Source organism: Piliocolobus tephrosceles, chromosome 13 (genome assembly GCF_002776525.5).
Source record: "Piliocolobus tephrosceles isolate RC106 chromosome 13, ASM277652v3, whole genome shotgun sequence".
Lineage (NCBI taxonomy): Eukaryota > Metazoa > Chordata > Mammalia > Primates > Cercopithecidae > Piliocolobus > Piliocolobus tephrosceles.
Window position 1 is genome coordinate 493,848 of NC_045446.1, and position 23,910 is coordinate 517,757.

Here is a 23,910-nt window from a genome sequence, read left to right on the forward strand (position 1 = left end):
ATTTATTTATTTATTTATTTATTTATTTATTTATTTATTTATTTATTTTTGAGATAGAGTCTCACTCTGTTGCCCAGGTTGGAGTGCAGTGGCGTGACCTCGGCTCACTGCAACCTCCGCCTCCTGGGTTCAAGCGATCCTTGTGCCTCAGCCTCCCCACAGCTGGGACTACAGGCACGCACCACCACGCCCAGCTAATATTTTTGTATTTTTAGTACACATGGGATTTCACCACATTGGTCAGGCTGGTCTCGAACTCCTGACCTCAAATGATCCAGCTGAGTCGGCCTCCCAAAGTGCTGGGATTACAGGCATGAGCTACCACACCGGGCCTGTGCCTCTACTTTAAATGATGGAATATTTCTTAAAAAGTCTGTAACCACACAGAAGTTTCTCAAAGAAGAACACAGCTTCTGTAGGCTTTGTTAACATCCTGGTTGCTCTGTGGATGGCCGGGTCAGGAAGGACCCTGGTGCAGCCTCTCAGAGACATAGGGCAGGTGGGGTGGGAGGCTGGTGGGAGCGTGGTCGGCGCGCCCCCACGCTGAGAAGGGCACGAGGCTCCGTGTCCAGCAGTCCCTGTGCCCCACACACCAGGACGTCCTGTACCTGCCCCCCAGCATAGTTCCTGGAGGACAGCACCCCTGAACTGAATGGAAAGCCTGTCCTGTTGCCTCGCGGGCACCTCTTTGGCCTCAGCTGGGACTTTCGACCGCTCAGCCCTTTCGCAGTATGCCCTTTGCACAACTTTTAAAAAAATAAATAAATAAATAAAATAACGTTTTAGGAAGGTTAGAAGGAGCTTTGGGGTCTGAATTAGAGTCAGAGGCAGTAGCATGAACTCATGTTCTCTTCACAGATGCAGAAACGGCTGCAGAGACGTTCATATACACAGGTGACACCCTCGTCCCTGCTCTGCAGCTGAGGGCCTCCAAGCGACAACATCCCAGCAGCACCGGACCCACCTGGCACCCAGGCCTCACTCTCTAAGACTCTCCAGTAAAAGGACCCGGGCTGCTTGGAGAAGGGTCTGATTCCCGGGCCAGGGCAGGGAATGCAGGAGGAGCCTGGAGTGCCCTGCAGTGCCAGGAAGTCAGGACGTGGCCCAAAATGAAAAATCTGTTGATGGGGGCGCGTCAGGGGACCCAGGAGCCGACGGCAGGAGCTCCCCAGGGCCAAGGACAGTGTGATTCGCAAAAAACGTAGTATTGTGTTCTAGCTCAGAGTTTAAAATGTATATAAAATGAGCCCATCCTGATACAAACAAATGATCGAATAAATAAATACAAGTCCAAGCTCTTCCGGTCCTCCCCTGTCTAGGAGGAGCCCCCCGGCCGTGGACTTGCCCCCTGACTAAATGTGCAAGGGGAGAAGCAGCCCTGTTACCAAGGAGACAGCCGCAGACACCCTGACTCTGGTGAGGAAGGTCGGAGCTGTCTGTCATGTCACTTGGATGTCAGAGACGCCACAGCGGTGTAAGACAGGCGGCACTCCTCCCTGAAACCTGTCGTCCGCCCCCGCCAGAAAGCACAAGACAAGCCCAGGTCGGGGCACCTGGACAAACTGCCTGGCCAGACCCCTCAGAACTGCAGGGCACAAAAGACAAGACTGAGAGACCGTCACAGGCCTGAGGGTGCTGGGTAAATGGCGCACGGGAGGCCATCTTCCACAGGTGGCAGTGGGGACAAGGTCCTGGAGCAGAAACAGGACGTTGATAGTGAAATTCAAAGTCTGGAGTTCACAGTGACACCCAGTGCTGGATTCTCAGCTACAACAGCCACGCCCTGTGGGCTTAGAAGTTATAGAGGGGAGGCTGCGGGGTGGCAGAAGGGATCCTCCGTGCTCACTCTGCAACTTTTCTGTAAACCTGAAATTATCCCGAAATACGTTGATTTTTAAAAATAACCATTCACTGGCTGGGCGCAGTGGCTCACGCCTGTAATTCCAGCACTTTGGGAGGCCGAGGAGGGTGGATCATAAGGTCAGGAGTTCGAAACCAGCCTGGCCAACGTGGTGAAACCCCATCTCTACTAAAAATACAAAAATTAGCTGGGCGTGGTGGCGGGCGCCTGTAGTCCAGCTACTTGGGAGGCTGAAGCAGAAGAATTGCCTGAATCCGGGGAGCAGAGGTTGCAGTGAGCCGAGATCACACCATTGCACTCCAGCCTGCACAACAGTAAGACTCCGTCTCAAAAAATAAAAATAAAATAAAAAAATAACCATTCATTACTGTGGAAGAGGTGAATTGCGTTGCAGGTTAGGACAAGACACCGCATTTCTGCTGCCAAGGACACTGATGAGTCCATTCTGTACTTTCAGGAAACCGTCAGGAAATCACAGGACTGCAGATGGCACAGAAGGCAGAAGTGTCCAGGCCTGCCCGGGCACCCCGAGAAGCTCATGCTGATGAGCAGCTGGCACTGCCATTGGCATTCAGAGTTCTCTGGGCTGCGGGCGGGCAGAGGAGGAGACTGCAACAGAGCACCCTGCGGGGAGTCCCGCCCGAGCAGTGGGGCCGGCCCCTCTGCACAGACTGCGAAGGGGTTTCCTGGCCTGCCTTCCCTGCTGCAGGGGCCCCCACCTGCACATCACACAATGGGAACACACCTTTGGCAACACAATAGCTGGTGCACTTTGGTCCAGGTGGAAAAAAAACCTTGTGAATCTCATATGCTGGTTTCATTACAATTGATTTTTAAATTAGACAAATACAGATAACAAAGCCACTCCTTCAGAAACAGCCAACTAAGAGTAAGACCATAAGATCACATATAAAATGCCTATTAATTTTTCTTTCTTTTTTTTTTTTTTTGAGACGGAGTCTCGCTGTGTCGCCCAGGCTGGAGTGCAGTGGCTGGATCTCAGCTCACTGCAAGCTCCGCCCCCCGGGTTCACGCCATTCATTCTCCTGCCTCAGCCTCCGGAGTAGCTGGGACTACAGGCGCCCACCACCTCGCCCGGCTAGTTTTTTGTATTTTTAGTAGAGACGGGGTTTCACCATGTTAGCCAGGATGGTCTCCATCTCCTGACCTCGTGATCCGCCCGTCTCGGCCTCCCAAAGTGCTGGGATTACAGGTGTGAGCCTCCGCTCCCTGCCAATGCCTATTAATTTTTTAACCATCAAAGACTAAGTTAATAATGTATTCATTATTCTTTCTGCAAGTAAAACTAAGTCTAACTTGAAAACCTAGACACTGGCCAGGCATGGTGGCTACACCTGTAATCCCAGCACTTTGGGAGGCTGAGGCGGGAGCATTGCTTGAGCCCAAGAGTTCAAGGCCAGCATGGGTGACATGGCAAAACCCTGTCTATATATTAAAAAAAAAAAAAAAAAATTAGCTGGGCATGGTGGCATGCACCTCTCAGTTACTAGAGAGGCTGAGGTGGGAGGATCGCTTGAGCCTAGGAGGTGGAGGTTGCAGTGAGCCGAGGTCACACCACTGCACTGCAGCCTGGGTGACAGAGGGAGAACATGTCTGGAACGACACAAAATAATAATAATAACAAAGAAAACCTAGACACACCCAGGATGGAGTTGAGGCTGTGGTTGGAGGCAGCCTGGTGGAGTGTGTATCTCACGGGGAGTGCTTTCTTTATGACTTATTCTCAGAGGATGTGAACACTGCCAGGAGCCTCGTTGGAGCCGACTCCATGTCACCATCACTCCTGAACTGACTGTGGCCACAGGCCCACTGTGCACAGGAGCCTCCGCCTGCTTCAAGGGCCAGGTGACTGGAGGGCGACTTGGCCTTGGGGTTCAGAGCCGCTGGGAGAACCCTGAGTACCCTTTGCAGATCCACTCCTGGGTCTTGTCCCAGAGGCTCCTTTCCCGGCACTGCGGTGAGTTCAGGTGAAGCAGCTGCCTCATTCCACAGGCCTGGCCTCCTCTGGAGAGACAGGGGGGAGAGTGAGCAGGAAGCCAGTGGTGAACGGGGCTTCAGGAGAACCTGCTGGACCCTGAAGCTGTGAACTGGAAGCTGGGAAGCCCCAGTGTCACCCTGCATGGAGGCTGAAATACAAAGCCCCCGACACAGGGCAGGCAGGGCCAGGGGGGCTCGGATAGACGGGGCCGGGGGCTGCTGCTGCGCACCCTTAAGGTCTGCCCCCGGGACCACTGTGGCTTCACCGACGCCCACCATGGGGCAGAGGGCTCCTCATGACTGTGTCCCGTGAGGGTGCAGCAGCTCAGCTTAAAAGTAAGAGAAATGTAAATTAGACTGGATTACTCTCCCTTGAGGAAGCAACAGAAATAAGAGAAAACCCTCGTAAAATCAAGCAGATTGATCTGAAAGCCGCACGCTAAGGAGATCAAAGGATTAGTCTAATAGCATCTTTTTGAGCTGGGACAGTTTGCCGTTTCTATGAAATGACCATGATACAGATCTCTGAGGAAGCATCGGGCAAAATCAAATTTACAACCTGCCCCACCCCTGCCCCCGGAAGCCCACACACCTCATCCCGCTGGTCAGGCTGGGTCCCGCTGAGGTGGGAATGCGAAGCCACCTCCCTGCTTTTCCCAGCCTGCCCGCCAGTGCCGCTTCACCCTGTCCCGGGCACCTGGCCGCCCCTCCCGTCTCACCACACCCCCAGCGCCCTCGGGAGACTCCAAGGCTGTGTTTCTGGGGGCTTCCACGCTGCAAGCCGTGCTCCGAAGAGTTCCCTGGGGACGTGGGGATGGCGGGCTGCTCCCGAGTATCCCAAAGACACCAGCAACCCTCGCTCACTCGGCCACGGCAGGACATGGGTCCGGCTTTGGAATCTGACCTTTGATGCAGAACAGGTGACGGAGCTGCCTTGGGTCTGGCCAGGCCGATCTGGCTCACGTGAATGTTAGGCTGACACTACAGAACAAGGCAGGCAAAAGCCCTCATTTACAAAACCCCCACGCCTGGACTTCAGGGAAATGTCACCGAAACACAAGCCCCTCTCGGCGCTGCCTGTGGCACCGGCGGCCTTACCAAGTCGGGAGACGCCCGCGGGGAAGCAGCTGCTCTGGGGTCTGGCTCCACCCTTCCAGATCCCCAGGCAGAGGCACCATCCGGGCACAGCACAGACCTATTTCTGAGCTCCATAGGAGTCAATGACATTGTTATTTACTGTCCAACTTACATATTCTTCTTCCTTTCATACACTTCTGTGCTGTGCTATATTTAACACTTCAAAAGGAAGTTAGGGAGACTGAAGAAAGCCTGAGAGAGCGCTACCAGAAACAGGGACGGGCTGGAGGAATGGGGTTTGGGCTCAGGGCAGCACGGCCAACAAGTTGGGGCCACGGCAGTGAGTCCAAGACCCTGCAGCCACTCGGCTGGCTTCCACTGGACACTGTGCCCTTGACAGCCAAGGGCATCTGCTCTTCTGCTTTGCTGAATCTCTGCAGAGCTCATTACATACACATGAATGCAGATTTCCCATGGTTAAAACTGGCAACAATCTCCTTAATAGCTTCAGCTGGGCTACATTTGATTTTTTTTTTTTTTTTTAATTCCAGATAAAAGGCCGGGTATGGAGGCTCATGCCTGTAATCCCAGCACTTTGGGAGGCCAAGGCAGGCGGATCACCTGAGGTCAGGGGTTCAACACCAGCCTGGCCAACATGGTGAAACCCCACATCTACTAAAAATACAAAACTTAGCCAGGCGTGGTGGCAAGTGCCTGTAACCCCAGCTACTTGGGAAGCTGAGGCAGAAGAATCGCTTGAACCTGGGAGGCACAGGTTGCAGTGAGCTGAGATTGTGCCATCACACTCCAGTCTGGGCAACGAGAGCGAAATTCCGTCTCAAAAAAAAAAAAACCATTCCAGATAAAATGTCGAAGTGGGCCGGGCGCAGTGGCTCACGCCTGTAATCCCAGCACTTTGGGAGGCCGAGGTGGGCAGATCACGAGGTCAGGAGATCGAGACCATCCTGGTCAATACGGTGAAACCCCAGCTCTACTAAAAATACAAAAAAATCAGCCGGGCGTGGTGGCGAGCGCCTGTAGTCCCAGCTACTCGGGAGGCTGAGCAGGAGAATGGCGTGAACCTGGGAGGCGGAGGTTGCAGTGAGCACAGATTGCACCACTGCACTCCAGCCTGGCGACAGAGCGAGACTCCATCTCAAAAAAAAAAAAAAAAAAAATGTCGAAGTGACAGCGTCAGGCCTGCCCTCCCACTGCTGGAGGCACAGGAGCTCTGTGATGGGTGCTCATGAGTGAGGCTTCCTCATCCCCACGCATGGACCCTTCCATTCAGAGACAGTGCTGTCCGCCTGTCAAACCTTGACTTTCCAGCACTAATTACAAATAACTATTTAGTGGCACAAAACAAACTTGTCCAACCCACGGCTGGTGGGCTGCATGCAGCCCAGGATGGCTTTGCATGAGTCCCAACACCAATTCATAAACTTTCTTAAAACATTATGGGCTGGGCACGGTGGCTCATGCCTGTAATCCCAGCACTGAGACGCCAAGGTGGGTGGATCACGAGGTTAGGTATTCAAGACCAGCCTGGCCAACATGGCAAAACCCTGTCTCTACTAAGAAAAATAAAAAAACTAGCCTGGCGCAGTGGTGCGCACCTGTAATGCCAGCTACTCGAGAGGCTGAGGCAAGGGAATCACTTGAACCTGGGAGGCAGAGGTTGTGTGTGGTGAGTTGAGATCACGTCACCACACTCCAGCCTGGGCAACAGAGCAAGACTCCGTCTCATAAAAAGAAAAAACAAAAAAAAAGATGAGATTTTTAATGTGTGGCCCAAGACAATTCCTCTTCTTCCAGTGTGGCCCAGGGAAGAGAAAAGATCGGACACCCCGGCAAAAAGCCTTCCTTCCATTCTGCAGTGGCATGGGATCAGGGAACAGAAACTCGCTTTCATCCTACTGTTTAGGGGAACTATTCAGTCCTTCCTACAGGGCAGGAGGAGGCCAACATGCAACCACCTTCCTCCCCTCGCCAACTTCCAACTTCCGCCCGTCCCAGTCCGCACCCCCAGGCTCCCAGAGGCTGGTCTGTGCTGCTGTCGCCGCAGGCTGAAGGGACGCAGAAGTCCTTGTAGGATGGGCCTCACCGCCGAGCTCTTGTAAGAGGCCTGTGAGGCTGATCTCAACAGAATCTCCGCGTCTGATTCAGAGCCATCATCTCACCAGACCCCAGCAGCCTTGCTCCGGCCTGGGTGCTGTAGCCATGATGTCACCACAATGGTCCAAGTGACCATCACCTTTGCTAGAATGGCTGCATGCACACGGCATGGGCACGGGCAACCACGTCTGCAAGAGCCTGTGACTGTTCACCAGGTCAGCCCTCAGCAGGGCAGCAGGGCTGTCAGCAGGCAGCAGAGGGGTCAGCAGGAGAGCAGAGTCGTCAGCAGGACAGCAGGGGGCAGCGGCACCATGAAATTCTCTTCCAGTCAAGTGAGCCTGCCGCACCCCCAGAGGGCACAATGCCCGTTCCCAGCCTCCCTGAGCACAACCGCCGTCCTGATGCTCTGAAAGGGATGATATCTTGTTCTTCACTACTGGCCTGGGGGCCAAGAGCAGGGGCTCATGCCTAGAGTCCCAGACTCTGGGAAGCTGACTGGGCGAATTTCTTGAGACCAGGTGTTCAGGACCAGCCTAGGCAACATAGCGAGATCCTGTCTCTATAAAAAACACAAAACTTAACTGGGCATGGTGGCTTACGTCTGTCATCCCAGCACTTTGGGAGGCCAAGGAGGGTGGATCACTTGAGGTCAGGAGTTCAAAACCAGCCTGGCCAATATGGCGAAACCCCATCTCTACTAAAAACAAAAATTAGCCAGGCGTGCTGGTGCGCACCTGTAATTCCAACCACTTGGGAGGCTGAGGCAGGAGAATCGCCTGAACTCGGGAGGTGGAGGTTGCAGTGAGCTGAGATCCTGCCATTGCATTCCAGCCTGGGTGGCAGAGCGAGACTCATCAAAAAAAAAAAAAAAAAAAAAAAAAAAAAGACGCCTCTGGAGTGAATATCAGGCTTTTGACTTTTCCTCCTCCATCTCCTCAGCGGTTTTTCTTGCAAAGGTCTGGTCTGCTGGACTCTAGGAAATGGCCCCATCACAGGAAGCACTGTGGTTCTGTCTGCTAGCGTGGCTTCCCGAAGTTGTAAGTTCATTTATTTAAGATATCTCAAGAAAAGGGACAAAACAGGGCTGGGTGCAGTAGCTCATGCCTTATAATCCCAGCACTTTGGGAAGCTGAGGCGGGCGGATCACGTGAGGTTGGGAGTTCGAGACCAGCTGACCAACATGAAGAAATCCCGTCTCTAGTAAAAATACAAAATCATCCAGGCATGGTGGCACGTGCCTGTAATCTCAGCTACTCAGGAGGCTGAGGCAGAAGAATCGCTTGAACCCAGGAGGTGGAGGTTGCAGTGAGCTGAGATCACGCCATTGTACTCCAGCATGGGCAACAAGAGCAAAACTCTGTCTCAAGAAAAAGAGAGAGAAGCCGGGCGCGGTGGCTCAAGCCTGTAATCCCAGCACTTTGGGAGGCCGAGATGGGCGGATCACGAGGTCAGGAGATCGAGACCATCCTGGCTAATACGGTGAAACCCCGTCTCTACTAAAAAATACAAAAAACTAGCCAGGCGAGGTGGCGGCGCCTGTAGTCCCAGCTACTCCGGAGGCTGAGGCAGGAGAATGGCGTAAACGCGGGAGGCGGAGCTTGCAGTGAGCTGAGATCCGGCCACTGCACTCCAGCCTGGGCGACAGAGGGAGACTCCGTCTCAAAAAAAAAAAAAAAAAAGAAAAAGAGAGAGAGAAAAAAAAGTTCACTTTTGTAGCCACCAGAAAAAAGAAAAAAAAAGAAAAGAAAATGAAATCCGCTGTGTCTGGGCCACCATGCAGGAGTGTGAAGCAGCGTCCACCCCAAGCCATGGCACTGAGAGGAGGAAGAGAGAAGACAGGGCGTCACACTTGGTCCCTCTAAGTCCTGACTCAGCGATTCAACTAATGGCTTTACAAATGACACGTCCGATACACAGCTTGAGAGAAAGGGCACACAATGCTTCTAACACCTCCTGACATTTCTAACTCCTGACATTTTCAGAAGCATGGGATGTTCACTGCAACAGCTGCTTCCAGCCGAGAAAGGGGCCGCCCTTTCTAACTTTTTAAAAGGCTTAGCAGTCTACCAAATGGGATTTTAAGGAAAAGGGATTTCATGTCACATTTCTTTCACAAAAGTACATAAAATTACAAATAAAATTCAAAGCCCAGCCTTTCAGGGCGGGGACCCAGCTGATCCAGCAGCATCAGACACTCTGACTGCCAAATGGGCAGGGGAGAGAGGCAGCCAGGTGATGCAGCAGGGACAGGTGACGCAGCAGGGACAGGTGACGCAGTGGGGACAGGTGACGCAGCAAGGAGATGGAGCCAGGATGGCTTCTCCCAGAGGCCGCCCCAGGCCACCAGAGGTGGGTGGCCACAAAGTGGTAGGAGGCTGCAGTCACCCTGGCCGGAGCTGACAAAGTGCCTGGAAAATGAGGGGAGAAACCCCAGAAAGAAGCAGGCACAGAGAGAAGACATCCCCATCCAGCATATAAATGCTCCCCACGTACTTGTCTGACCCTGAGCTGCTGACGCAGTGTGTGGGGAAGACTCCCGGGGCCCAGCAGAAACGGACGGCTGGAAGACGGAGAACACTGAGTTGAGACGGCGGCTGCTGCTCACCACCTGAGAGTCTGGAGTTTCAAACTTCACAAGTTAGAGGCTTAAAAACACCACAGGCTTCCCAGGAACGTCCAGAAAAACCACACCTTCGCAGATCCAAGACTAAGGATGTGTCGGGAAGAAGCAAAAGCCAGTCAGAGCTGCCCTAACGGCATAAACACTGAGCCTCTTCAGGGTGATCGGCGGGAATTCAGGCTGCGAGAACGAAGCCCACACTCTTCAGGGGAAGACAACAGAATCCAACAGAATTCAGTGTCTCTACCATAGAAACTCCACCATGTTAACAGTGTATCAACTAAAATTCCAACAGACAATCAGAAGTACTAGACGTGTGAAGAAGGGATAACAGGAACCACGGTGAAGGGAAAAATTAGCCAAAAGAAGTAGATCCTGAGACCAGGCACGGTGGCTCACGCCGGTAATCCCAGCACTTTGGGAGGCCGAGGTGGGTGAAACACCTGAGGTCGGTCAGGAGTTCAAGACCAGTCTGGCCAACATGGCAAAACCTCGTCTCTGATAAAAAAAAATACAAAAAATTAGCCGGGCGTGGTGGTGTGTGCCTGTGATCCCAGCTACTCAGGAGGCTGAGGCAGGAGAATCACTTGAACCCAGGAGCTGGAGGTTGCAGTGAGCCAAGATGGGGCCACTACACTCCAGCCTGGTGACAGAGCAAGACTCTGTCTCAAAAAATAATAAATAAATAAATAAATAAATAAATAGGCCAGTGTGTTAGCTCATGCCTGTAATCCCAGCACTTTGGAGGCCCAGGCGAGTGGATCACTTGAACCCAGGAGTTCAAACCAGCCTGAGCAACATGGCGAAACCCCATCTCTACCAAAACTACAAAAATTAGCTGGGTGTGGTGGCGCACACCTATAGTCCCAGCTACTCAGGAGGCTGAGGCAGAGGAATTGCTTGAACCTGGGAAGCGGAGGCTGCAGTGAGCCAAGATTGCGCCACTGCACTCCAACCTGGAAAACAAGAGTGAGACTTGTCTAAAAAAAATTTAAAAAAAAAGAAAAAAAATATATATATATATATATATGTATGTATGTATGTATGTAAGTGACAACCCAGAATTCTACGTCACTCAAAAATGTCCCTCAAAAATAAAGGTGTTGAGGGACATTACAGATAAACAAAAACAGAGAATTCATGGCCAACAGACCGATATGAAAAGAAATGCTAAAAGTACATCTTTAGGTTGAAGAAAAACAAGATTTGAACCACACTATGAACCACTTTGACCTAATGACGTTACAGAAAACGAAAACCAATGACCGAATAAAACTCTTTTCAAGGGTATATGTAATATTCACCACAAAGAGTATATACATGATCACAAAACACATCTTTTTGATTTTTTGAGATAGGGTCTCCTTCTGTTGCCGTGGCTGGAGCACAGTGGTGTGATCACAGCTCACTGTAGCCTCTATCCCCTGGGACCAAGTGATCCAGCTAATTAATTAACGAAACATTTTGGCCGGGCACAGTGGTTCACGCCTGTACTCCCAGCACTTTGGGAGGCTGAAGTGGGTGCATGGCTTGAGCTCAGGAGTTGGAGATCAGCCTGGCAGCACAGCGAGACCCTCTCTCCACGAAAAATACAAAAATCAGCCAAGCATGGTGGCATATGCCCATAGTCCCAGCTACTAGGGGGGCTGAGGCGGGAGGACTGCTTGAGCTTGGGAACTTGAGGCTGCAGTGAGCCGAGGTCACATCTCTGTACTCCAGCCTGGGTGACAAAGTGAAATCCTCTCTCCAGCTTACTCGGGCTCTAGTAATTTCTCTCTACTCTATTCATGTCACCCACCCAAACCTTTACATTACCTAAAAGTCTTCAATCTAAGTAAAGGGTTCATATGAAGTAGAGACTTCATATGAAAAGAGGTCGAAGGGGCCTAAGTGACCTTTTGCTTGTGCTGCAGTAAGAGGAAGCTGCAGAAAACATGGGCACGACGCCTGGGAGCCTCCCACCACGCACAGGAGCCGCCTTCTGAAGAACGTGCCAGAAGCTGGCAGGGCTTTGTAACAGCAGATGGAGGGAGCTCGGCACCAGGAAGGCGCTGAGCATTCGCCCTGCCAGTCACTGATACTCAGAGACTCAACAGATGATGTTCTCCAAATGTCATAAAATATAAGCACATTTCACTAGGGGAAGACAACCTGAAAGTATGAATAACGTCTAGAAAAGCTGAGTATTCAGAATGGCTGATGTGCATAAAATCGTTTCCCTTTCCGAAACAAGGAAACCTTCTTTACAAAACCAAGACCACCTTGACACTAATAGCTGTCACTTTTCTGTAGGAAAAGCTTCATTTGTAAATGACTCTCCACAGTTCCCTTTTCCAGAAAGGTGGGGCAGGGGCCTTGTGGGCCGAGGTGGGTCTTACACGGCTGGGCACAGGCGCCAGGGTGGCCTGGGGGACTCAGCACAGGTCGTGTCTACCCATTTATTCCAAGGTTACCTCCTTCCGCTCTGCGTCAGCGTGGATCTTGGCCTGGTTTGCGGCAGCTTCTCGGTAGGTGCTGGCATGTTTGGCTTGCTCAAACAGCGTCTTCAGCTGCTGCGCGGTGGTGAGCAAGGAGTTGACCATCTCCTCCAGGTACAGCCAGCTCCGCGGCTCTGACAGCTCCAGCCCATTGACCAACGCGGGAGGTGCCGCTTTGGTGGGAGTCGGGGGTGGGACGGCAAGCGCAGGCAGGGATGTCAACACTAGAGCATTTGGAAAGCAAAATAAACCAAGAAATGAATCAATTTCCTAGCTTCAAAATGGCCTCCGTTAAAAATTCTCAGCTGGGTGCGGTGGCTCACGCCTGTCATCCCAGCACTTTGGGAAGCCAAGGCGGGCGGATCATGAGGTCAGGAGATTGAGACCACCCTGGCTAACACAGTGAAACCCAGTCTCTGCTAAAAAAAAATGCAAAAAATTGGCCAGGCGCGGTGTCTCAGGCCTGTAATCCCAGCACTTTGGGAGGCCGAGACGGGCGGATCACGAGGTCAGGAGATCGAGACCATCCTGGCTAACACGGTGAAACCCCGTCTCTACTAAAAAATACAAAAAACTAGCCGGGCGAGGTGGCGGGCGCCTGTAGTCCCAGCTACTCGGGAGGCTGACGCAGGAGAATGGCGTAAACCCGGGAGGCGGAGCTTGCAGTGAGCTGAGATCCGTCCACTGCACTCCAGCCTGGGCGACAGAGCGAGACTCCGTCTCAAAAAAAAGAAAAAAAAAAAAAAAAAATGCAAAAAATTAGACAGGCGTGGTGGCAGGCGCCTGTAGTCCCAGCTACTCGGGAGGCTACGGCAGGAGAAAGGTGTGAAGCCGGGAGGCAGAGCTTGCAGTGAGTCGAGATTGCAACACTGCACTCCAGCTTGGGCGACAGGACGAGACTCTGTCTCAAATAAATAAATAAATAAATAAATAAATAAAATTAAAAAAAAAAATTCTAATCACTCAGCGCAGTGGCTCATGCCTGTAATCCCTACACTTTGGGAGGCTGAGGTGGGAGGATCACTTGAGCCTAGGAGTTCAAGACCAGCCTGGGCAACATAGCAAGACCTTGTCTCTACAAAACAAAAATCAAAAACAACTAGCTAGGTATGGTGGCATTCACCTGTGATCCCAGTTACTGAGGAAGCTGAGGCGGGAGGATGGTTTGAGCCCAGGTGGTCGAGGCTACAGAGAGCCATGACTGCACCACCGTCCTTTGGCTTTGGTGACCTAATGAGACCCTGTCTCAAAAAGAAAAAATACCAGGCATGGTGGCTCACACCTGTAATCCCAGCACTTTGGGAGGCTGAGGCGGGCAGATCCCTTGAGGTCAGGAGTTCGAGGACAGCCTGATCAACATGGTGAAACCCGATCTCCACCAAAAAATAACAAAAATTAGCTAAGTGTGAAAGTGTCTATAATCCCAGCTACCTGGGAGGCTGAGGCATGAGAATCATTTGAACCCAGGAGGCGGAGGTTGCGGTGAGCTGAGATCATACCACTGTACTATAGCCTGGGTAACAGAGTGAGACTCCACCTCAAAAAATAAAACTCTCACACAATGTTGGGAAGTCAGGTAAAAAACTGACCAACAAACAACAAATCACTGCCCGATGACATCTCCCCAGCACCTGACACCCCCCAGCACCTGACAGTCCCACCCAACACCTGACCACCCCCAGCACCTGACACCCCCCCAGCACCTGACACCCCCAGCGCCTGATACCCCCAGCGCCTGACACCACCCCAGCACCTGACATCCCCCCGGTGCGCAAAAGAGGCAGGAAGATATCCCATCCCTTCCCGCTCCACCCACCCAGCTCCACGTTGTAAAACTCATCCGAATGTGGCTGCTGGACCTGGAAACATTCACGGAATCAGCGCTGAGGACAATGACCGGGGAGGGAAGCAGCTAAATCAGTGTCTCGCTCTGTCGCCCAAGTTAGAGGGCAGTGGTGTCATCTTGGCTCCCTGCCTCCCGGGTTCAAGCGATTCGCCTGCTTCAGCCTCCCGAGTAGCCGAGATTACAGGCATCCACTACCACGGCCGGCTAGTTTTTGTATTTCTAGTAGAGACGGGGTTTCACCATGTTGGCCAGGCCGGTCTCCTGACCTCAGGTGATCCAAGGGCTCCCAAAGTGCTGGGATTACAGGCGTGAGCCACCGCGCCCGGCCCCAGCCTAAATCTTCTAAAGAGTCAGGCTGACAAAAGAACCCCTGCTTTCAATTCCACTTACCTGGAAAGTCTTCCTGGGCGCCTGCAGTCACACATAGGGGGTTTATTAAAGACAATGGTAGGTGGGTTTCTTTTCTTTTCTCTCTCCTTTTTTCTTTTGAGATGGAGTTTAGCTTTTGTTGCCCAGGCTGGAGTGCAATGGCGCCATCTCGGCTCACCACAACCTCCGCCTCCCGGGTTCAAGTGATTCTCCTGTCTCGGCCTCCCGAGTAGCTGGGATTACAGCCATCTGCCACCAGGCCTGGCTCATTTTGTATTTTTAGTAGAGATGGGCTTTCTCCACGTTGGTCAGGTTGGTCTCGAACTCCTGACCTCAGGTGGTCTGCCCACTTCGGCCTCCCGAAGTGCTGGGATTACAGGCATGAGCCGCCGCCCAGTGGGGTTTCTTGCAATTGGAGAAGGAAGTTACAAAGTGGGAAAGGAAAGGAACTAGAACAAACCCTGAGGTTCTGCACTGGAATTAGAGACACTGGGGCAAACTCACGGCTTTCAACACACACAGACCTGGAGCACAAACGTGCACATGTGCACAGGAGAACGTTTCCGACTTCTGCCCACCAGGGGCACCCCAGGCCTGTAATCCCAGCACTTTGGGAGGCCAAGACGGGCAGATCACAGGGTCAGGAGATCGAGACCATCCTGGCTAACACGGTGAAACCTCATCTCTACTAAAAAACACAAAAAACTAGCCGGGCGAGGAGGCGGGTGCCTGTAGTCCCAGCTACTCGGGAGGCTGAGGCAGGAGAATGGCGTAAACCTGGAAGGCAGAGCTTGCAGTGAGCTGAGATCCAGCCATTGCACTCCAGCCTGGGTGACAGAGCAAGACTCCGTCTCAAAAAAAAAAAAAAAAGGGGGGTGAGCCACCATGCCCAGCCCTGAGGTAAGTTTTAAAGATGGAAAGAGTTTAGATAGGTGAAAGAGAGAATAATGAAACAAGCAAATGAAAATGATACGGTAAGTTTTTCATGAACAAGTTTCTTGCACTGCCTGTGATAGTGAAAAATGGAAAACACCCATTTGCCACCAGCAGGGGAGGGTTCAATAAATCATATATTGATCATTTAAAAAAGTATAATGCTTTAAAAAAGCATAACAATGGCCGGGCACGGAGGCTCACGCCTGTAATCCTAGCACTTTGGGAGGCCGAGACGAACGGATCACGAGGTTAGGAATTTGAGACCATCCTGACCAGCATGGTGAAACCCCGTCTCTACTAAAACTACAAAAAAAAAAAAAAAAAATTAGCCAGGCATGGTGGTGCACGCCTGTAGTCCCAGCTACTCGGGAGGCTGAGGCAGGAGAATTGCTTGAACCTGGCAGGCAGAAGTTGCAGTGAGCCGAGATCATGCCACTGCACTCCAGCCTGGGCGACGGAGTGAAACTCCGTCTCAAAAAAAAAGAAAGTATAATTATACAGAAATCTTGGCTGTATGTGGTGGCTCACACCTGTAATCCCAACACTTTGGGAGGGTGAGGCAGATGGATCACTTGAGGTCAGGAGTTCAAGACCAGCCTGACCAACACGGTGAAACCCCGTCTCTACTAAAAATACAAAAATTAGCCAGGTGTGCTGGTGCATGCCTGTAATCCCAGCCACTTGGGAGGCTGAGGCAGGAGAATGGCTTGAACCAGGCGAAGGTTGCAGTGAGCCAAGATTGCGCCACTGCACCCCAGCCTGGGCAATAGAGTGAGACTCCATCTCAAAAAAAAGTGCAGTTAAATGAAAAATCAAAGTTAGAATGTGTTTACAGTGTATCATCATTTTAAAGATTTCGGCCACATGTGATACCAATCTTGGTTTTTCTTTCTTTTACCAGACACCGAATGCCCATGCCAGCTCTGGGGAGACCAAGACCTGCCACTGGGGGTGTCTACCTTCAAGAGGATAACAGCAAACTCACCAGAAAGAACTTCAGGCTTCACAGGCCAATTGGTTTCTAGGGGTGTGCCCTGCTGTTGTACCAAAAGCAGCTTCCACAGCACACACATGAATGGAAGTGGACTGTGTGTCAATAAAACTTTATTTATGGCCAGGCGCGGTGGCTCAAGCCTGTAATCCCAGCACTTTGGGAGGCCGAGACGGGCGGATCACGAGGTCGGGAGATCGAGACCATCATGGCTAACACGGTGAAACCCCGTCTCTACTAAAAAATACAAAAAACTAGCCGGGCGAGGTGGCGGGCGCCTGTAGTCCCAGCTACTCGGGAGGCTGAGGCAGGAGAATGGCGTAAACCCGGGAGGCAGAGCTTGCAGTGAGCTGAGGTCCGGCCACTGCGCTACAGCCTGGGCGAGAGAGCGAGACTCCGTCTCAAAAAAAAAAAAAAAAACTTTATTTACAAACATAGGCAGTAGGCCACACTTTGCCAGCCACTGATCTAATGCATCAATAACAACAACAAAACAAACCAAAACGAATCCCGTTTCACCTAGAAATTCTTTCATAGGAAGCAGTTCTGAGGACAATAACCTGTACATGTGTGAATTCTTTCAAACCTACCTATTTTGGGATGTGACGTTGGCAATGCAGCTTCTGGAAACGGTGCGATCTGGCAGCTGTCCTGATAGCCGGGGTAGTGAGGCTCAGGGTGGCTGGCCCTGCATGGGGGCTGCACGCTGGCCTCTTGGACTGTTGGCGAGAAAAGGGACAGGGAACCTCGGGACGACTGTCCGCACAGCAGACCCTAAATATCACACTCTAAGGCTGTGCCATTCAGTACACATAGTAGCTTATGGCCACACGCGGCTCCTGAGTCCCTGAAAGGCGGCAAGCCTGAGTTGTTGACATAGGATTGGGGCTATATCAGTTAAAATAAAAGAGATTATAAAAATCAGTTGTAGCTCTTTCCTTTATTTTCCTCAGTGTGGCTACTAGAATATTCTCCAGCACACATCCGGCTAGGCCGCACTTCTGTTGCACAACTGTAGTCAGAAGCAGAAGCTGGCAGACGGAGTATTTTCCGCTTTGCCGGCCCTGGCGTCTGTCACAAGTAACCCACTGCCACACCAACCACACCCACACTGCACCGCCCAACTGACGTGGCTCACACGCCGTCCCCACCAACAAACGCCTGGTTCAAGGCCCCTCTCGAGGTACCCAGCAGCCTACGAAGCCCAATGTGGCACTGGGGATGTGATGTCATGGTCAAGGATATGCTGAGGACATGTCAGGCGGGCACTGGAGCAGCTCACCTGTGGCTCCTGCGAAGACGTCACCCTGGGCCGGACTCTCGGATATGACAGCAGTGGCCTCTACTGTGGATGCCCGGTCAAAGGTCAGTGCCCCCGAGGTCGTGATCTGTCCCGAAGGGGTCACGGTGACTGGAAAGGCAGAAGCACATTTCACGCGGCCAGGCAATGGCACCCACGGCACACAGGTCCTGTGCCATCCGCAGGCACCAATCCTTGAGGGGGCCTGGGCTGAAGTGCAGGCAATGGTAACCGTACCCTTCCATGTGAAGGACACGCGGGAAATCCCAGACCTTGGAGAAGACCTCAGAGGAGAAAACCAGGATGGCCAGGATGGCAACTTGCCACCACCAATTGTTCACTGTTTAAACTGTGTTCCCCAGCATGGAAACGTGCTGCCCAGCCAGAAAACAAACATAAAATAAAACTTCCAGTGATTTTTAAATACTTTGTGGCTCAAATTAAGAAAAAGTCTTTAATCCAAGCTGAAGGTAAAAAGCAGCCATGTCCCACAGCAAGGCTGCCTCTCCAGCTCAAAAAAAAATCCTGGCGACAGATGAGACTCTGCTGCTGTGGGACTCTTCCCGCACCCACCACCCAGGGCCTCGAGAAGGAGCCGACAGGGTGTTTTAGAAAGACCTTGCTCTATAAAAGCAAAAACCCAGACTTACATTAGTTAACAAAAGCCTGTTACAAAGACATTTTCTCCTATTGCTACCTCTCCCCGTTTAAATCCTGTCTGTTCAAAAAAATAAAAGCATTAGCTGGGCATGGTGGCACGTGCCTGTGGTCCCAGCTACTTGGGAGTCTGAAGTGGGAGGAGTGCCTGAGACTAAGAGGTCAAGGCTGCAGTGAGCCTGGATCCTGATGCTGCCCTCCAGCCCGGCCACAGGGTTCTGTGCAGCCCTCATCCAGCGCACTGAGAATCCCTCACCAAGGACACCCTTGTCAGGAAACGTCCCCCGAGCATGTGCTGGGCACTCGGCTGTGCTCACTGACACTGGGAAACAGCCCGGGACGAGGCCGACAGCGCCCAGATCCCAGGGAAGCAAGACAGAGCTGGGCACTGGGACAGCCCTTCCCACCCGGGGGCCGCACTGCAAAGGAGCATGAAGGTGCTGACATCCCTCCGGCCACGCAATGTGCTTTAGAAATGAGAATCCCACGTGGCCGTGGGAGTGGTGACGAGAGAAGGCGATGCACTTAGGTCCCCTCAGTGAACCAGAGCCACGTTTTCTCAGACTCACAGGTGGTGGCCGCGGTGGCCGGAAGCAACGTGATGTTCTTGGGGGAGTCCTTCTTCACGGGAGTTGTGGGCAGCTCGTTCTCCTTCTTGCGCCTTTTGTAAGGCACAAAAAGCCTGACTGGGCCACTCTGGGGGAGAAAGGAGACAGGCCACCGCGTTGGTGTGTGCAAAAGCTATGCTGCGCTTGCAACTCCTCCTTACGTGGGGGCACCGTGGGGTGTGTGAGCCACATGGTGAGACCACATTAAGATGGTAAGCACCCCTAAAAATTCCACGTCTTTTTTTTTTTTTGAGACGGAGTCTCGCTCTGTGGCCCAGGCTGGAGTGCAGTGGCTGGATCTCAGCTCACTGCAAGCTCCGCCTCCCAGGTTTACGCCATGCTCCTGCCTCAGCCTCCCGAGTAGCTGGGACTACAGGCGCCCGCCACCTCGCCCGGCTAGTTTTTTGTATTTTTTAGTAGAGATGGGGTTTCACCGTGTTAGCCAGGATGGTCTTGATCTCCCGACCTCGTGATCCGCCCGTCTCGGCCTTCCAAAGTGCTGGGATTAGAGGCTTGAGCCACAGCGCCCGGCCTCTTTTTTTTTTTTTTAGACGGAGTTTCACTCTAGTTGCCCATGCTGGAGTGCAGCGGTGCGATCTCGGCTCACTGCAACCTCTGCCTCCTGGGTTCAAATGATTCTCCTGCCTCAGCCTCCTGAGTAGCTGGGATTACAGGCACGCACCACCACGCCTGGCTAATTTTTGTATTTTTAGTAGAGACGGGGTTTCTCCATGTTGGTCAGGCTGATCTCAAACTCCCGACCTCAGGTGATCCGCCAGCCTTAGCCTCTCAAAGTGCTGGGATTACAGGTGTGAGCCACCGCGCCCGGCCAAAATCCCACCTCTTTAGGCCAAAAATCCCTTAACATGACAGAAAGGATACTTTAAAAAAGAACATACGAATACCAGTGCAGCAAAATAACAAAGTGTCATCAACAGATTAAAGGTCAGGAATTCAGGGCCCGGCGTAGCGGCTGACGCCTGTAATCCCAGCACTTTGGGAGGCTGAGGCGGGCGGATCACGAGGTCAGGAGATCGAGACCATCCTGGCTAACATGGTGAAACCCCGTCTCTACCAAAAATACAAAAAATTAGCCGGGTGTGGTGGTGGGTGCCTATAGTCCCAGCTACTGGGAGGCTGAGGCAGGAGAAGGGCGTGCCTAGGAGGCAGGGCTTGCAGTGAGCGGAGATCACGCCACTGCACTCCAGCCTGGGGGACAGAGCGAGAATCCGTCTCAAAAAAAGAAAAAAAAAGGTCAGGAATTCCTAAAAGACAGAAAATAGATGGGGGCCAAGGCCAAGCAAGGGAGGAATGAGAAGAAGCCACAGAGGAGAAAGTTGGCAGCACAAGGGCATAGCTTCAGCAGCACCACACCAGACAGGAGGAGGCATGGGAGCTGGGCCTGGGACACTCCCGCCTCCGACCTGAGACCCTCGCAAGCCCAGCACCACACAAGGCTGCTGGACACATGCTCAGAACGTCTCTTCTGTCAGTTCAAACCTGTTGAGACTCTAGTGAATTTTTCATTCAGTTATTCTTCTTTCCAATTCTACATTATTATTATTATTATAATTTTTTGAGATGGAGTCTTGCTCTGTGGCCCGGGTTGGAGTGCAGTGACCAGATCTCAGCTCACTGCAAGCTCCGCCTCCCGGGTTTACGCTATTCTCCTGCCTCAGCCTCCCGAGTAGCTGGGACTACAGGCACCCGCCACCTCGCCCGGCTAGTTTTTTGTATTTTTTAGTAGTGACGGGGTTTCACTGTGTTAGCCAGGATGGTCTCAATCTCCTAACCTCGTGATCTGCCCGTCTCCGCCTCCCAAAGTGCTGGGATTACAGGCTTAAGCCACCGCACCCGGCCCAATTCTACAATTTCCATTTGACTTTTTTTTTTTTTAAGACAGAATCTCACGCTGTTACCCAGGCTGGAGTGCAGTGGCACGATCTAGGCTCACTGCAAGCTCTGCCTCCTGGGTTCACGCCATTCTCCTGCCTCAGCCTCCCAAGCAGCTGGGACTACAGGCACCACCACCACACCCAGCTAATTTTTTGCATTTTTAGTAGAGACGGGGTTTCACCATGTTAGCCAGGATGGTCTCAATCTCCTGACCTCATGATCCGCCTGCCTCGACCTCCCCAAGTGCTGGGATTACAGGAGTGAGAGCCACCGCGCCCAGCCGATTTTTTTTTTTTTTTTTAATTATTTCTATCCCTTCATTGACATTCTCCAGCGAGGAGACAGTGTCTTCAGACCTTCCATGCAGTCTCTAGCTGTGGTTTTCTTCAGTCCTCTGAACATACTGAGGATGGCTGTTTTAAAGCTTTTGCCTGTTAAACCCAATATCCGGGCCTCTCCAGGCTATTTCTGTTGCTCTCCTCCTGTGTATGGTTCACGGTTCTTTGCATGTCTTAGACTCTTTTGTTAAGAATCAGACACACAGGTGATACACTGTAGCAACAGTGGAAAGCTGTTCTCCTTTCCCCCAGCTCCTTGCTGCTGTCTGCTTGTTTATTATTCAGGGATGGGGCTGGACGGTTTAACTGAAACTGTTCTCCTGGGGCGGCCTCGGCTTTCATTCCTCTGAGTGCTCAGCCCTGGGGGTGCAGTCACCTCTGGTGGTGGGGATTTTGGCTGTCTCTCTCCCTCATCTCTGTTAAGCTGTTGGTTTAGTCAAGTGTCAGAATCAGCTAACTGCCAGCCGCCTGCTCCATTACTCCCAACAATGCCCTGGGGCACACAGCGCTCCACTGTCTGAGCCAATTAAATTAGGGCTTCTTTACCAAGAGGTTAGATCTTGAAGGCTTGTTTCCCAGGTGGGTTCTTAGCTGTGGCTTTCCTCGCCTCTCTGGTAAACCTGCTGACCTAGTTTAGTTTCTTGCTCTAACGGAACTGCTGGCCTCCTCTTAACTGCTTACCACCAAAATGTCCATTGTTTTCCAGGGCACTTTTAGGCTTGAACATCCCCATACTGTTTCAAATCAAGTCAGTTCCTTTGGGAAGGGCTTTGGAACTCTCTGTTCTTACAGCCTCTGTCTCTTTGGGGCTGAATGTCGGAGCCCCTACTGCAGACCTGGAGGCGGGAACAGTGCCTGAGTCTATCAGAGGGACTTGGTTGCATCAGCCGGGCTCTGTGAGGAGGGGCGGCAGCCTCTCACCGCATGGATGCTCCACCCTATGGGCAATCTGGGTTGAGGGAAACTGGGGCCTCCCTATGCTTGGCCTCCCACCTCTGAGTGGGGCTGACTGAAGAGATTTTCAGTCACACTTCCCAGGAATCTACTGCAAATTGGAGCTGAAGGGGTTGAGAACTGCTAGTGGCCTGCCCCTGCCAGTGAGATACCACATCCCTTGACCGGGAGCTGCAAGGAGTGGGAACCCTGTTTTCTTGGTCACAACCACCCGGAATGGAGCCTCCTCCACAGCTAGGGGCAGAAAGGGAGCGAAGGAGCTGGTCCTGGCTTAAATGTCACAATCCTCACTGCTCTTTCCAAGACTCAGTACATTTTCTTGGATGTTTCTTTATTTGCTATATGCACCTAGGACAATTTCCAGAGACCTTAAGGGGTGATTTTTTCACAGTTTTCACGAGTCATTTCTCTGGAGAGTGGGTCCACTGAGCTTATCACACCACCATTCCCCAAGTGGAAGCCAAAAGTTTTAAAATGTGATCAAGTCCAATCTAAGAAATCCTAGTTCTAACTCTAGGTCAGGAAGGTTTTCCAATGTGCTTTCTCCTAAAAATGTCATAGTTTTACCTTTTACTTTAGATCTGTGACCCATTTTGAACTCATTTTTGTACCAGGTGTGAAGTTCAGGTCATCCTTTGTCTCTGCCGATGAACGTCCAGTTGCTCCAAGGCCATTTGCTGGCGTCTACGACACTCTAGTCTGACCCAGATTTTGGGGGTCTCTGCTTCTGCCAGTGCCACACTGTCTTGGTTACTGTCACAAGCCAGTAAGTCTTAAGACCCCGCAATGTGATTCCAACCATTTAAATGTTTATTTCAAAACTGTTTTGGCTTTTTAAATTTCCTTTACCTTTCTATATAAATTTTAGAATCAGCTTGTCTGCATCTAAAAAGAATCCTGCTGGGATTTTGATAGTAATTGTGTTAAACCTATGCATCAACTTGAGAAAAAGTCACATCTTTACTATATTGAGTCTTCTAATCCACGGACACAGGATGTCTGCCGATGCATTTCAATCTTCTCTGGTCTCTTTCTTTAGCATTTTTTTCAGTACCTTCCACAGACAGACCCTGTTCATGACTTCCTAGACTGACATCGAAGTACTTCAGTGTTGGAGCCCCTGCAAATGATCTACCCGCAGGCTCGACTGCCAATGGGACCGATGCCTCCTCCCGGCTCCTTTACTCCTCCAGCATCTCTAAGAGTCTCACCTACTGGCTTTTCCAAATCAACTTCAAAATTATTTTACATTCACAAAATTGTTTTTTCCACTAGAATCACATGAAATCTATATATGAACTAGACAATTCTAGGACGTTTACTGTTTCACCGCAAGAACACGGTAGGTTTCTCCATGTTTGTTTGTTTGTTTGTTTGTTTTTTTTTGAGGTGCAGTGGCTCACACCTGTAATCTCAACACTTTCGGAGGCCGAGGTGGGCAGATCACCGGTGGTCAGGAGTTTGAGACCAGCCTGACTAACATGGCAAAACCCCATCTCTACTAATAATACAAAAATTAGCCGGGCTTGGTGGCTCACGCCTGTAATCCCAGCTACTCGGGAGGCTGAGGCAGGAGAATTGCTTGAATCTGGAGGTGGAGGTTGCAGTGAGCCGAGATCGCGTCACTGCACTCCACCCTGGGCGACAGAGTGAGACACCGTCTCAAAAAAAAAAGAAAAAGAAAATTATTTTGGGTCTTTGTCAAATAGTTAAGAATTCAGAATAAAGAAATACGTCAAAAAGACATTAAAAGCTCTATTCATGAATAAGTTTACAGTAGCATTTTTCTGACACATTATAAAATGCAGAATATCTAACAGCACACATACAAGGAAAAGTGTGTATGTTTAGTTTTAGAGTTAAGGCG

General features: G+C 51.5%; 1 protein-coding gene across 1 annotated transcript in view; it reads right to left on the reverse strand.

The window, feature by feature from the left end:
• The window catches only part of DEAF1 (DEAF1 transcription factor), a 48,927-nt gene that overhangs the window by 14,091 nt on the left and 10,926 nt on the right, over positions 1 to 23,910 (reverse strand). The window contains exons 7-10 of the mRNA XM_026447283.2: positions 18,817 to 18,943; positions 17,573 to 17,701; positions 16,881 to 17,009; positions 12,125 to 12,372 (exon numbers count right to left, since the gene is read on the reverse strand). Of these exons, the coding sequence (XP_026303068.1) occupies positions 12,125 to 12,372; positions 16,881 to 17,009; positions 17,573 to 17,701; positions 18,817 to 18,943 (633 nt within the window). The remainder of the gene's footprint in view (positions 1 to 12,124; positions 12,373 to 16,880; positions 17,010 to 17,572; positions 17,702 to 18,816; positions 18,944 to 23,910) is intronic.